The sequence below is a fragment of the Xyrauchen texanus genome, chromosome 46 (assembly GCF_025860055.1).
Source record: "Xyrauchen texanus isolate HMW12.3.18 chromosome 46, RBS_HiC_50CHRs, whole genome shotgun sequence".
In the NCBI taxonomy this organism is placed as follows: Eukaryota; Metazoa; Chordata; class Actinopteri; order Cypriniformes; family Catostomidae; genus Xyrauchen; species Xyrauchen texanus.
Window position 1 is genome coordinate 11,620,914 of NC_068321.1, and position 15,003 is coordinate 11,635,916.

General features: G+C 36.6%; 1 protein-coding gene across 2 annotated transcripts; it reads left to right on the top strand.

Annotated features, from left to right (window-relative positions):
- The first annotated feature begins 5,160 nt into the window (after positions 1-5,160).
- Positions 5,161-11,180, top strand: si:dkey-42p14.3 (EF-hand calcium-binding domain-containing protein 10). Of its 2 annotated transcripts, XM_052120136.1 has the most exons (4): positions 5,161-5,273; positions 5,382-5,546; positions 10,440-10,530; positions 10,859-11,180. In XM_052120136.1, exons 1-4 carry the CDS (start codon positions 5,171-5,173, stop codon positions 10,899-10,901), a joined length of 402 nt encoding a protein of 133 aa, XP_051976096.1. In that variant the 5' UTR covers positions 5,161-5,170; the 3' UTR covers positions 10,902-11,180. The 2 variants fall into 2 exon arrangements, with proteins under 2 accessions (XP_051976096.1, XP_051976097.1); XM_052120137.1 differs by lacking the exon at positions 10,440-10,530.
- Positions 11,181-15,003: the final 3,823 nt, after the last annotated feature.

Consider the following 15,003-nt stretch of genomic DNA (forward strand, 5'->3'; position numbering starts at 1 on the left):
CAAGAGAAGTTTTTCAAGGGACAAATATTGTTCCTAAAGGGTGAGTCGTAATTTATCTCCAATAGTTCATCAATAACATAAATGTCCAACTTGGAAATACTTTAACTTTAATATACTTACTAACGTGTATTAACTGGGATGCGAGTATTGGCTAACGCGCTAGCAAAGCTAGTAAGCGCTTAGGACAGAGGACGCAATGCTACCGGTGTTAGTATTGCATGACAGAATATAACGTTATAGCAGGTGCTTTCAAGTACTTACATTCAGTGTTATTAACATTCCAGAGTCCAGAGAAGAGATCGAGGAGGAACTGGCCACGGGTAAGCGGGTCCGTGTGAGACTTCTGAAGGAGACCACGCCTCCACGGTCGCGCTCTGAGGCGGAGGACGCCAAAGCAACACATGTAAAGTTGATATTGCTGTTTTATTTCCGATGTTAGCTAACTTAATAGTTGTGTAAAATGGTTAAATTAATGTTATTGGCTGCTGCTGATCTGCTCCCGTTTTTCCTGTTAACTGTAATTACAGCTATTGCCAACTGTTATTACAGCTATTGCCATCTTGTGGCACTTGAATGTAACTACAGGGCATGTACTACATAAATCATGTATGTACTGCAATGTATTTTTGTGTCTCTGCCCACATACAGGTTATCAAATTATCACCATTATCAAGTGATAATATTAGGCTCCAATCATTATTCTATTCAATAATCATATAGGGTAATTGCTTTTACAATGCCTTGTTTGTTTTGTTTGGATGGGAGTCTTGCAATACACTGAGGTGCTTTTTCCTAATTATGCTTTTATCCATGTTATCCATGTAGACAAATCAGAAAAAAGCTGCAGAAGAGGCCAAACAAAATAATCTCTTAACCTTGCTAAAAGAGAGAAAAATTAGAAGAAAACAGTCTCCACTCTGCCCAACTCCAAGCAAGATAATGAGAGCTCATACCCTGTCTGACTCATTGTCAGAAGAGGATGATGATGATGATGGTGGTGGGGTTGTACCAGAAAAACTTTTTGAGGAGGCTAAAAAGAAGCAACAGCTCTACATAAAAAAATAAACAATATGTCTCTGCAACTGCAGGAAACTAAAAACAAGTAAGTGGTTTTTGAATTAATGTGTTCTGACAAGAGAATTGATCTTTAGCCCAATGTTTGATTTAATCTGCTTGTCAGATATATATAGAAAGATATAGATATATATAGATTTTTTTTTCTTTTTTCTTATAATGTCAGCTAATCATGACATACATGTCCATCTATTATAGGTTAGAGGAGCAGGAGAAACTCAGAACAGAAATTGAGGCAGAGAATAAAGAACTATGTTCTCTAAACATGCAATTGCAGCAACAATTGCTGAAGGCACTGAAATCCTCATCAACAGCAAAGTGCAGTGGTAAGGAGGAGACCCCCCCCTGTCATGTTTTCCATCATCTGTCATATTTGTGATATGTTTGTTTTCTTTCTAACTGTCAAAAGACCCTGGAGCCCCAAGCCCAAAGGAGACCTTACAAAGTAAGGATATACGTGTGTGTGTGTGTGTATATATATATATATATCACTCACAGTCACAGATATCTGAAATCTATCATGGTCCATATTTACCAAACAATAGGCCCTGATGCAAGAGGGTAAATATACATATTGAATACATTGACATTATTTTGTATATAGTTGCAGAGTCTGGCTGTTTGAATGAGGTGGAACCCTCTGTATCTTCAGAAGGAGATGAGGTACAGCATCTCCCTTACGAAAAAGAAGAATACTTCAAGTTCATTTTATAAAGTATACTTAAGTAAAGTATATTTTTTGAGAAGTATATAAAATGTAGACTGAAAGTATATTTTCTTATTTTTAGTTTAAAAGAAGTATACTAATGGAACACTTGAATAAACTTATTTTTCAGTAAGGGTCAGTCATCTGTGTGCATGGATTAATATAAGAACCCCCAACTACAGTACACTTAAAATACATTTTGTATACATTTGTACAATCTAGTACCTTGATTATTTTTGTTTTTAATTTTGTCAGATTCATTTGGGGGAGATGTTCGAGTGCGCAGAGAGGCCTGGTCAAGGATACAAAACAGCACGCGGGATTCCTTATTTGTGAAGGAGTTGGCAGTGGCAATCTGGGGCACTAAGACTCTGGCGGAAAGGAGTCTCACAGGGAAGGAATGCCCCACAACCAAAACCAGCAGGCAGCCTTTAACCCCCAGAAACTTCAGACATTAAAAGGTAGCAGTAGCCACAAGGTCATTGTGGGATGCCAAGTACTGGGTTATGGAGTAATACATTTTTATTTGTTCTGGTGCGACACAAGCATCACTATTTATCTGTTCATTTCTTTTCAGTCTGCTTCAAGGAGTGGCTTGACAAAAAGAATGTGGAGGAGACAGAGTCGCAGGCCAGATGGATAAAGGCCGGACGGTTCATTACAGAAAAAATAATGGACATTAACAGACTAAAAAAAAACTTTAAAATTTGACTATGTGGTTCCATTTGAGACAAAAATGAGTCGACTGCTTTGTGCTTTGTACTACACATTTGTCCTTGTCAACAGTAACCTGCTAACAGTTGCCTACCTTTTCAGATAGATTAGTACATGTTGATGTGTATGCTCTGTTTATATCGTTCTGTTCTGTCATCATTACTGTATTGATCCTACTTTTTCAGGTAAATTACTAAATGTTGATGTGTATGTTCTTTTGTTTATTTGTTCTGTCGTCCTGAGTGTTGTTTTTTGTTAAATAATTGTTATTATTGTTAATGTTTACTTGTTATTATTAAATGAACTTGTTACATTAATTTAAGCTTGTATTTTCATGATTTTCATCATACCAAAATTCAATGTAGCTGTCCAGCATTCCATCCTGGTGAACAGGCTACCATCCTTAACATCTATTACTGTTGACCTGCATAGTTTCCAATGTTTATAACCAGCATCCAATGTTGGTGCTGGTGTGACCAGCATGGGATGCATTTAATAAATGCATACAGCTTGCATACCAGCACACCAGCATCCCATGCTGGTCACCAGCATACCAGCATCAGCATACCAGCATCCCATGCTGGTCACCAGCATACCAGCATCCCATGCTGGTCACCAGCATACCAGCACCAAAACACAACATATGCTGGTCTTGCTGGTAGCTGGTCTATGCTGGTTTTTCCAGCAGGGAAACAAGCCACAACACAACGAAATAGCCACAACACAACGGAATAGCCACAACACAACGGAATAGCCACAACACAACGAAATAGCCACAACACAACGGAATAGCCACAACACGGAATAGCCACAACATAACGGAATAGCCACAACACAACGGAAATGCTCCCGACCACTAGGGGGACAGGTGGTCTCTGGAAACGTTAAATTGCTCTCAATCTCCCATGCGTTATCGCTGGCGGTCTGGATTAGTGATGGGCAATCCGGCTCTTTTTCGTGAGTCGGCTCGTTTCACTCAGCTCACTGAAAAGAGCCGGCTCTTTTGGCTCACAAACGGCTCTTTAAAAAAAAATTTTTTCTCTATGATAGGTGTGAAAACAATTCTAATTCAATTATTAAATGAAATCATACTCGCAATGTCTCACAATTTCTTTAAAAATGCATTGATTTGTTATGAAAAAATAATACTATTAAGCATTTGCATTAGAACTTTTTAATGTATAGAAACAACATTCAAAACAAATACAATCTGAACATAATAGAACCCATATTAAAGAAAAAGCTGTTTCTCGAAGCTCCGCTAGCTTCACAGTTGGGTGCACAGTTCGCATATGCCGGTGTAGGTTGTGCGTAGCACCGGCTTTATGCGATATTTTTTTTTGGCAAATTCTACACTGTGCTTTAACATTGTCCACATCATTAAAGTGGTTCCAAATGCTGCTGTGCTTCCGACTCATTTTCCTGCTTTTGCTTTGTTTTCACATGTTTTTCCTCTCCTCTCCTCCGAGTCTGTGCGTGTGTGTGTGTGTGTGTGTGTGTGTGTGTGTGTGTGTGTGTGTGTGTGTGTGTGTGAGTGTGTGATGGCTCGGCCCCTCCCTCATGCTGTATAATTGGTTGACACCTTGTGTATGATTGACAGGAACAGAACGTGAGGCTGATCAGACAGTCAAAATGAATGTGTGCGCCTTTAGGCCATTTTAAAATAAAATCTCCTGAGGAAATATCGGCTTTTTAGCGCCGACGCTGCCCCCTAGTGGTCGGGATCATTTCCGTTGTGTTGTGGCTATTCCGTTGTGTTGTGGCTATTTCGTTGTGTTGTGGCTATTTCGTTGTGTTGTGGCTTGTTTCCGTTGTGTTGCGGCTTTTTTCCGTTGTTTGCTTTTTGAATGTCGTTGTGTTGTGCACTACTGGGCCACCGTAAATTTGTCTTCTTAAGAATAAATAAATAATTAAAATACATTAGCCTACCTAATAATTTAAAGTGTTTAATTCATATGAAGAAACTGTTCGAGAACAAAGCTAATTTAATTGTATTTCTCATATAATGTATACATGAATTATGTGCTTGTAGTCAAATAAATAAGTAAATAGATGAGGGTAGGATACGTTGTTGAACGTGCTTTTCCTTTCGCTGCCATTGGAACTCTTCATCCCAGAGTTCACAAGCAACAGTTGGTTGGATGAGGCACACTCACAAAACTTTTTTCCCCCTTACAAGCTTATTCAACGTCAACGGGATCAAACGTTTTGTATCAAACATTCATTCAAGAATATGTTGGATTTGTATGCTATTATTTCTGTTAAAGAAACCAATTGTTGATGGTATAGCTAATCGTGATTATAAAATTATTTTAAATAAATTTATCCTAAATAATCTAATGCTATGTTTGATGGACATAACTTTGACATTATGTAAATACAATCAGAATCACTTGGAAGAACGTACTAACACTTTTTAAGACCAAAGGTTGATTTAAGTTCTCTTCAGTTACTAATGACAGGCTTAGAAACATGTCACGCAGCTAAAGATCAAAATGGAATTGACGCAAAATGCGTCAAGATATAATTAATCAAACAAGTTATCAAACATATTACAATAAAACAAAAACTATTTCGTCGATGTGAAGTCGCACTTTTCTAACCTCCACTGCACATGCGCGGTATCATAGCAACCTGTGATAAACTTGACGACGGATAGAGTCGGCACTGCCCAAGATGTCAACGCCACGAGAGCAAGAGGCAGCAGAATACCTCAAGAAACACAACATTAGTGACCTGATGGATAATTTAACTAGTATGCTTTTCTTCTACAGACCAGGTATAAGGGCAAATGTGTCTGCTAAATTATTTGCTGTCTTGTTCTTCTAAATTGTGTCAAAACGAAAACTCTTGGTGACACTCAATCTTACGGATTCTGCCCGTACAGAGCGCCCTAGGGAATTTCTGATTGACCAGTTGGAAAAGCTCAAAGTGTCCAAACTCCGTCCAGGGGACTGTCCATGTCTCTTTAATGACTCCAATTTAGAAGCACTGTTCGGAATCCTGGATCCTTCCCATCAAGGTTACATCACTTATGGTCAATACAAAGAAGGTAATTACTGAGGATGTTTCAGAGGTAAATGTCACACATTGTTCAGTGTTCATACCAGTAAATAGCTGTTCAGTCATTCTCATGATTATCTTAGAAAAAAATCTAATAACTACTTATCTTTGTATTATACCACATTGTTTACAGTCAATATTTTTTTTACTGTATGGCAAGAAAAACAAAACAATACTTGAGGAGGCTAATACAAATGTAACCATTTTTAAATATTGATAAAGGCTGAACAATGTGTTCAGAAAGACTTTTACGATGTCACTCCCTCGAACATGATGTCAAAAATGAAAAGCCATTGTTTTTAAACAGGGGAAATGTCACAGCATAACAGTGTTGAACAAACAGACAAAGACAAATTCTGAATTATCTAAAAAGAAAAGGAAAAATTCACCCATAATTGAAAATTCTCTAATGATCAGAATTAGAACCTTAATGAGCTTTATTGCCATGTGTTGTCACGTACACAAGGGAAAGTTGTTTTTGGTGATAGGAGAAACAAGTGCACAGAAAATTACAGTGACACACAGAATATAAAACAAGGTATGAGTATAAATAGACATACAAATAATAGAACATATAACAGAATAGCGTATATACATACGTGCAAGTGGTAATGTATGTGCAAGTTTGGCGTATGTACAGGTATTGAATTAAATATGTGAATTTACATATGTACATGAGATAGGTATTATTGTACTATGGGGGATTCCTGAGGCAGTTTAATTGTTCATGTGGAAAATGGCCTGAGCGTAAAAACTGTCATTGTGCCTGGATGTCCTGGTATTCAGTGCTCTGTAGCACTGGCCAGAGGCCAGTTCAAAGAGGGAATGGGCAGAGTGTGTGGGGTCCAGAATGATTCTACCTGCACTCTACCTAATTCTATCTAATCTTCTCAGCAGTCCTGACTGTCCGTTGTAGTTTCCTTCTTATTTGGTGGCTGAACCAAACCAGACAGTTATAGATGTACACAGGACAGACTCAGTGATGGCCGAGTAGAACTGTGTCAGTGAAATCCCTTTGACACTGCTACAGACAGTGAATGCATTAAAATTATTAATCCATTCAAATGTAATGGTGATGAATTGGACATGTATATTGGCTGATATTGCAATGATAACCAAGCACTGAAAAGAATAATTAAATATTATATTTAACAAAAAAAATATGGCCACTATACAAAAAAATGAATTCAATATGTCAATTCAAATAAAAAATGTCCTTAGGCCTAAATGCTTTTACATCAATGAAAGTTGGTGTACAGGGTTGGGAGGGTTACTTTTTAAATGTATTCTACTACAGATTACAGAATACATGCTGTAAAACGTAATTTGTAAAGTATTCCGTTAGTCAGTCAGTAACATATTCTAAATACTTTGGATTACTTCTTCAGCACTGGTAGATTTTTTCACTTGTTTTGACTATAAAACTCTGTCAGTACAGTAAGACAAAATACACATGTTAAAAATACATTATCTGAAACACCTAAATATCTTATGCAGTGTTGTTTCTAAAACAATATCAATCTAATTTATCTTGTTTTAAGGATTCTTTGATATTTTTACAGGAAACAAATACAAAATTATTATCAAGCATATGATTTTTGCCCTAATATCAAAGGTCTTACTAGAAAAAAGAATTTATGATCCAACGTAAATTTTCTTGATAAAATATGATCGTGCGTGGTAACATGTGCATGTAAAACAGCTAGAAATAGCATGTTAGCTTAGCGTAAAGCTGACTATTTATACAAGATATATTTATATTTCTTCTGCTCCAAACTTCTCTGTCTGCTTGTATGAATGTAACATATCATAAGAAAGTGTTTCCCGCTGTTCAAATGCACTTTTGATCACATAATTTATATGTATAAATGTTTTCCTTCTGAAAGGACTAAATATTAAATGAAACAAATGACAATAAAATGCAAAGTAATCACTTCAGAAATCAAAATACTTTTTGAATGTAACTGTATTCTAATTACCAACGATTTAAATTGTAAATGTAGTGGAACACAGATACTTATATTTTGTATTTTAAATACATAATCCCGTTACATGTATTCCGTTACTCCCCAACACTGTTGGTGTACAGATGTAACAATATTAAAGAAGATGTGCTGCAGAATTTGGAAGCACTCTTTATCAACTGTAAGCCTTTCTACTCACTGTGGGAGTTTTTCTCGTTTATTCTGGTGAGTGTTTATATTTATATACTGTAAGTGTGTGGGAGTGCTGCGCTGCAACAGATCAGATCACAGAAATGGGACAACAATACCCGGACTCACTTTTATTAGGTTTTTTATTATAATTGTATTATTATTCTCAGCGATTTTAACAGCGCCAACCTCACCCGTGAACTGCCAAAATACAGGACGCACATTACATGCCCCACCAGAGACAGAAATATACTGGATCACTACACAACATTAAAGGATGCATATCGCTGTGTCCCTATAGCAGCTTTGGGACTCTCTGATCACTGTCTGGATCATCTTCTTCCGACTTATAGGCAGAAACTAAAATCAGCTAAACCTGTATTAAAGACTGTAAAAATATGGACCAATGAAGCACAGCTTGAACTAAAAGCCTGCTTTGACTACACTGTTTGGAGTGTTTTTGAAGCTGCAGCCACAGACCTTGACAAGCTCACAGATGTTGTGACATCATATATCAGTTCCTGTGAGGATCCCTACTAGGACTTATTTAACATACAGCAATGTCAAGCCATGGGTTACAGCAAAACTCAGGCAGCTTTATGAGGCCAAAGAGGATACTTACAGAAGTAGGGATAAAACCTTGTACAATCAGGCCAGAAACACACTGACAAAAGGGCTTAGAGTGGCTAAAAGCTACTCTGAGAAGCTAAAAAACAAGGTTTCAGCTAATGACCCTGCATCAGTGTGGAGAGGCCTGAAAGACATTACTAACTACAAGACACCATCCCCTAACACTGTAGGGAATCAACAACTGGCTGACAACCTGAATGTGTTTTACTGTAGATTTGAAAAGCCCAGTCTCACACCCCACACCCAATCTGACATTCACTTCACACAAACATCAACACCTCCTGCGACCCCTTCCTCCCCCCTCCTGCTATTCAACCTGCACTTAAGATCTGTGAAGAGGATGTGTGCCGGGCCTTACGAAAACAAATGACAAGGAAAGCACAGGGCCCTGATGTTTTTTCACCCCCTTGTCTAAAATCCTGTGCTGACCATCTGGCCCCCATCTTCACACAGATCTTCAATAGATCACTGGAGCAGTGTGAAGTTCCCTGCTGCTTCAAATGCTCAACCATCATTACTGTCCCAAAGGAACCCAAAATCATAGGAATTAATGACTACAGACCCGTCGCTCTGACATCTGTGGCCATGAAGTCATTTGAGAGACTGGTGTTGGCCCACCTGAAGGACATCACTGGACCCTTTCTAGATCCCCTTCAATTTGCTTATCGAGCATACAGGTCTCTGTATGATGCAGTCAACATGGGATTGCATCATATCCTGCAACATCTGGACAGACCAGGGACATATGCAATGATCATTTATGTGGACTTCAGTTAATTTTCAACACCATCATCCCCACTATTCTCCAGACTAAATTACACAAACTCTCTGAACTGTCAGTGGATCACCAGCTTTCTGACAGATAGGCAGCAGTTAGTGAGACTGGGGAAATTCACTTCCATCATCTTTATGATCAACACTGGTGCCCCCCAGGGATGTGTACTCTTCCCACTACACCTTTCCCTGTACACAAATAACTGTACCGCCAAGCACCCCTCTGTCAAGCTCCTAAAGTTTGCAGATGACACTACTGTCATAGGCCTCATCCAGGATGACGATGAGTCTGCATACAGAAGGGAGGTTGAACCAGCTGACTGTCTGTTGCAATCAAAACAACCTGGAGCTGAACATGCTCAAAACAGTAGAGATGATAGTGGACTTTAGGAGGAACACACCAACATTGACCCCACTCACCATTCTGAACAGCACTGTGGCAGCAGTGGAGTCATTCAGGTTCCTGGGCTCTACCATCTGATTTTAATAACTTTTTTCATTTCGCACTTCAATAACTGTCTTGTTTGGTTCAGCTATGAAAAGACATCAAAAGACTACAATGGACAGTTCGGACTGCTAAGCGGATTATTGGTTGCCCCCTGCCCTCCTTTCAAGAACTTTATACTTCCAGAGTGAGGAAAAGGATTTGAAAAATCACTCAGGACGCCACTCACCCAGTCCACTACCTTTTTGAACTGTTGCCTTCTGGTCTGTGCTACAGAGCACTGAGCACCAGAACTGTCATGCACAAGAACAGTGTTTTCCTCAGGCTATCCATCTCATGAACAGATAAAACTGCCCCATTGAGCAATAGTTATGTGCAATTCAGAGCGTAGTCTATTTATATTTATCCAACATATCCTACCTCTTCTGTCATTATATTCCCTTGTATAAAACAAATTTGTACATATGTGTATATACGTATTATTGTGTATTTCTATACACTTATATTTTCTATTCACTTTTTATTTTTATTCTATTTTTTATTATCTCTGTCTTGTGGTTGTATTGTTTGGGCACTAGAAACTTCTGTCACCAAGACAAATTCCTTGTATGAGTAAGCATACAGTATTTGGCAATACAGCTCATTCTGATTCTGATAAATAAGTAGTAAGGCCTTGAGAAACAAATTGAGCTCAAATGGCATGTGTTTGCTAAGAATTAACCAAATACACTGCTGCATTAGAAATACATTACTCTTAACTGAATAATCCCATATAAACCTAATTAGTTTCCAGTTGAAGGGTATAAAATAAATTAATGGTGTAATAGTCTGACGTGGTATGATAAGCACAACATACAGTAGTCTTGTTGCATTCCCATAGCACTGAAGACACTTGGTATCAAGAATTTCAATGAGTTCCCAGATGGAACTAGTGATGACAGAATATCACAGGAGACATTCATAAGAGAGGCGTAAGTATAACCATCTGACATCATTTGAAAAGGATGTGCTTCGAACTGAAAAAGCTATGTAATTGATTTTTTTCAAAAAGGGTTTTGAATTGAGACATTATAAATAATGCATTCAGTAGGTCTACAGAATGTATTGCTTTTAGATATTTGACTATGTCAGCAAACTGTTATATCTTGTATGTTTATATCTTGAATGTTTTGTGTATGATGGAGTACATCCTAATTGCATAAAACAGATTAGTATGCTGCGCAACATAACATTACAAATTTAAATAGTTTGCTTTTGTATTTTGTTGGCTTATCCAGATCTTTCTTCTTGTCTTGATAGGAAAGAAGGGCTGCTCAGAATTACAGCAACATTCCAGGCATAGGTTTTCTTTTGGGAATTCAAAACATAAGGACATCTCTGTTCTTATTAGCATAATAAGCATCTTTATAACTGTTTTTGCATTAAAATAGTGATTTAGATGGAAAACATTTCCATATATGTATTCAAATGTGATTTGAAATAAACCAAATACCTTGTGCAAATAGAATGTTTTCACATGTCCCACACCATGCTATCTATCTATCTATCTATCTATCTATCTATCTATCTATCTATCTATCTATCTATCTATCTATCTATCTATTCTGTCAGTCTCTCTGTCTATCTAATCTAGGCTAAAAAAACAAAACAAGTTTCAATGTCACATTGCTACCATGACCTCAGATTTCAATTGTTAATTTTTTAATTTAGGAGCAGCTGAAGGATGCCAGCTCTTGATGCAGATATAAAAAAAAATTTCAATCGCTTTGGCTCATATTTTGAAACGGTCTTAATATTCTCTAAACTGTAAGTGCAATTGTCACAACTGTTTTATGGGATATCACAACTCTATTGCATGTCTGCTAAATGTAGTTACTCACCCAAAACATTTAATTCGTGCTTCAAAACCTAGTTATTGTGTCAGTAAATTGGCCAATGCCACAAAAATTAAAAGTTTTTTTTTTGTCATAGTGTGAGCCGTTCTGTTCAAAATATTTAGATGTTTTTTCACCATTGCAGTCAACTCTGGAAATATTAGTTTCATGCAAATATCATTTTTGTTCTACTTATTTTTGTTGACACTGACTGCTTACTGTACTATACAAGAATGTTAGTTTAGTCTAGCTGAATGCTATTTTGTATCACGCTGCGCTTTTTAGATACCGATTTCAACAGTAGGTAAAAGTTTACTGTGAAATGTCAAAAATGTACAATACTGTAGTACACAGAAAAAGCATATGCACATTTGTATGTATACAGTAAATTATTTTTGTAGCAATGTGTTATATGTAAACAAAATTCACATTTGCATGCCCATTTGTACACATTTCTTACATAATTCATTCAAATATAGTTGAACAGAAATTGACACAAAATGATATACACACAAAAAACAAAAACCCTCAACAATGGAAAAAACCTGCGGTACTTCTGTAAAAAAACATTACAGAACCTCCTACCTTCTCACAGTACATAAAACTACAAGTTCCCATCTTCTTGTTGGACATCCTGTTGCTCTTGTTGGCCTGGCCAGAGATTTAGCAGACATCACAAACCTTCCATATCATAGATATTTAAGGAATATATGTCTGACAGATTTTGATAATTGAATGTTTTGCTTGTGATGTCTCACATGATGAAATAATGTTTAGAAGTTGTGAAGAGTAAATTTCACTGAGAATAAACTCATCAGTTTTGATCAGCAAGCCATGTGCATTTAGTTGTGCAAATTGTAGTCAATTGTGCTGGCTCTTTTGCACACGTGCCAAAACATGTGCAATTTGCTTAAATGAATAAGAAATTCAAATCTGGTTTGAACAAGATCTAATTGTTCCGAGGTTTTGCAAAAAGTAATTCTCATTCGAGAATTTAGCCGAAGCGATTGAGAAAAACTTACTGAGCTTGTGTCTTTTTTCATACATTATATACATGAGCTTTATATTACTGTAACATGCGCTTGAAGCTAATTTTTTTAGATATATACTGTAACACAAACAGTGTTATTCCAGGCTGTGGTATAGGGGTGCAGTATATTTCAATGCAGAATGAACAGAGAAAGGAACAACATATCACAAAATCACAATGATCTGGTGTATGTTTGAATTATTATGCAAGTGAACAATGGGCACTCACCCCTAACCTTGAGTGTCTATACAATTAAAGTGAAACCAATGTGTGCACAATGTATGTCATATGACATTCTTGCATGTCTGCAGACTTATACATTGGCAATATAGCCAATTAATGTATTGACATAAAATAACAACATTGACATAACAATAAACAATCAACTTGCTCAGAAGTTAAATTAGTTGGCTAATGGTTATCCTCCTTGGCCATTAAATACCATTGCCTGTATACTTGTGTAAGCCATTAACTTAGCTATCTTTGTTTTAATGAAGATCAATTATGAACTTTACCCTCTCCTCTCTTGCCCAGCACCCTGAGTAACTCACACCCTTTACCCCAGAATTCGCCCTAGATTGATATTGAACCTTTTCAATTTGAACACTTAAGCCTGACTTAAACATGTATAAATATCATTGCATTTTGAAACAAAATCATACCAATACAGAAAAATATTTGACTTTCTGGTTGTCAAATGTAGTTGAATATGCCATAGTTAATGTGATGAACTACACCTGTGGTTATACTCAGTGGCACCTATGTAAACTTAAGGAGAGCTCACTTCATACTTTCACTAAAATGTTTTTAGTAATTGCAAAAATGGCTAGAACATTTTGGCTAGCATAATTTAAATGTAAGTGGTAACCTGCAAATGTTATACCTTAAAAGGATAGTTCACCCAAAAATGAAAATGCTCTCATCATTTACTCACCATCATCCCATTCCAGATGTGTATAAATTTCTGTCTTCTGCAGAACACAAACAAAGATTTTTATAAGAATATCTCAGCTCTACAATGCAAATGAATGATGATCAAAACTTTGAAACACCAAAAAGCACATAAAGGCAACATAAAAGTAACCCACATGATTCCAGTGGTGAAATCCATGTCTTCAGAAGCGATGCGATAAGTGTGGGTGAGAAATAGATCAAAATATAACTCCTTTTTCGCCATAAATCTCTTTGGTTTGATTTCTAGAACCATCTAGTGCGCAGTGCATGCATTAAGCACTATAAGTGTAATCAAGCTTGAAATACTGATTGTGCCTAGAGACTGCAGAAAAAAAAAGAGATTTTGTCTGTTCTTACCTAAAACGGATTAGATTGCTTGATAAGACATGGATTTAACCACTGAAGTCTTATAGAATACTTTTATGTTGACTTTATGTGCTTTTTAGAGCTTCAAGTTTGTGTGCAGTATTCCTTTCTGTTTCTAGTTGGTCTAACCCTTAAAGGAGTCTTCAGGTTTCAAATAAAGCTCAGTCGACAACATTTGCAGCATAATTTTAATATCCACAAAAACAAGTTTGACTCATCCCTCGTTTATTAAAAACAAAAAGCTAAAATCTTGTCTACAGACACTTACAATGAAAGTGAATAGGGCCAGTCAATAAACAACATAAACACTGTTTCAAAAGTATAGCCACAAGACATAAACATTGCATGCTATCATTACTTTAGTGTGATAAATCAGGGGTTTACCAGCGGTAAGACATTACCTGATTATTGTTACATCATCATAACAACAAAGTTGTAATATCAGATATAACTCTACACAAATTAGGTTAGCATGTGATTTTATCACACTAAAATGGGGCTACACTTTTATGTCACAGTGTGTATTTGAATGTTTATGGGCACGCCCCATTCACTTCCATTGAGCCTTACTGTAAATGTATTTGTTCTGTTTTTGAGTCAAAATAATTTTTTGTGGTAAACAACATTATGCCACAAATGCTGTTCATTGAGCTTAACTTGTATCATACCCAGAATATTCCTTTAATAATTACTTTTGTTGGAGTACACTAGTGTAGTCTTGTTGATTTAGTTACATTAAATCATATTTTTAATATCAGTACTTTGCTCTTTGTTGGACTGCTACTGAAAAAGAGTGCTCACCAATTTGTGTGATACTGAAATCCCAAAGAACTCATTCAGTGTGTTACGTACTGTTTATGTATGCTGTGCCAGATACAGTATGTCGGGTATCACCAGTAATCTTGTGAAATGGTATAGGCGTTTCACTACAGCAGCAATGCTAAAAAAAGGAAAGGGTATAAAAACAAATGTTTGGGATGTTTAACTAACAAAAACCTGAAGTTTTAAATTCCACTGCAATAAATCCTAGGCTTCTGTAAATGTTGTATTTATTTATTTGTGGCTAATAAAGATTTTTAGAAAAATATTTTAGCTCTATGGGTCCATACAATGCAAGTGAATGATGACCAGAAATTTGAAGCTCCAAAAATCACATTAAGGCAGCATAAAAGTAATCCATATGACTTCAGTGGTTAAATCTATATATTCTGTAGAGATAT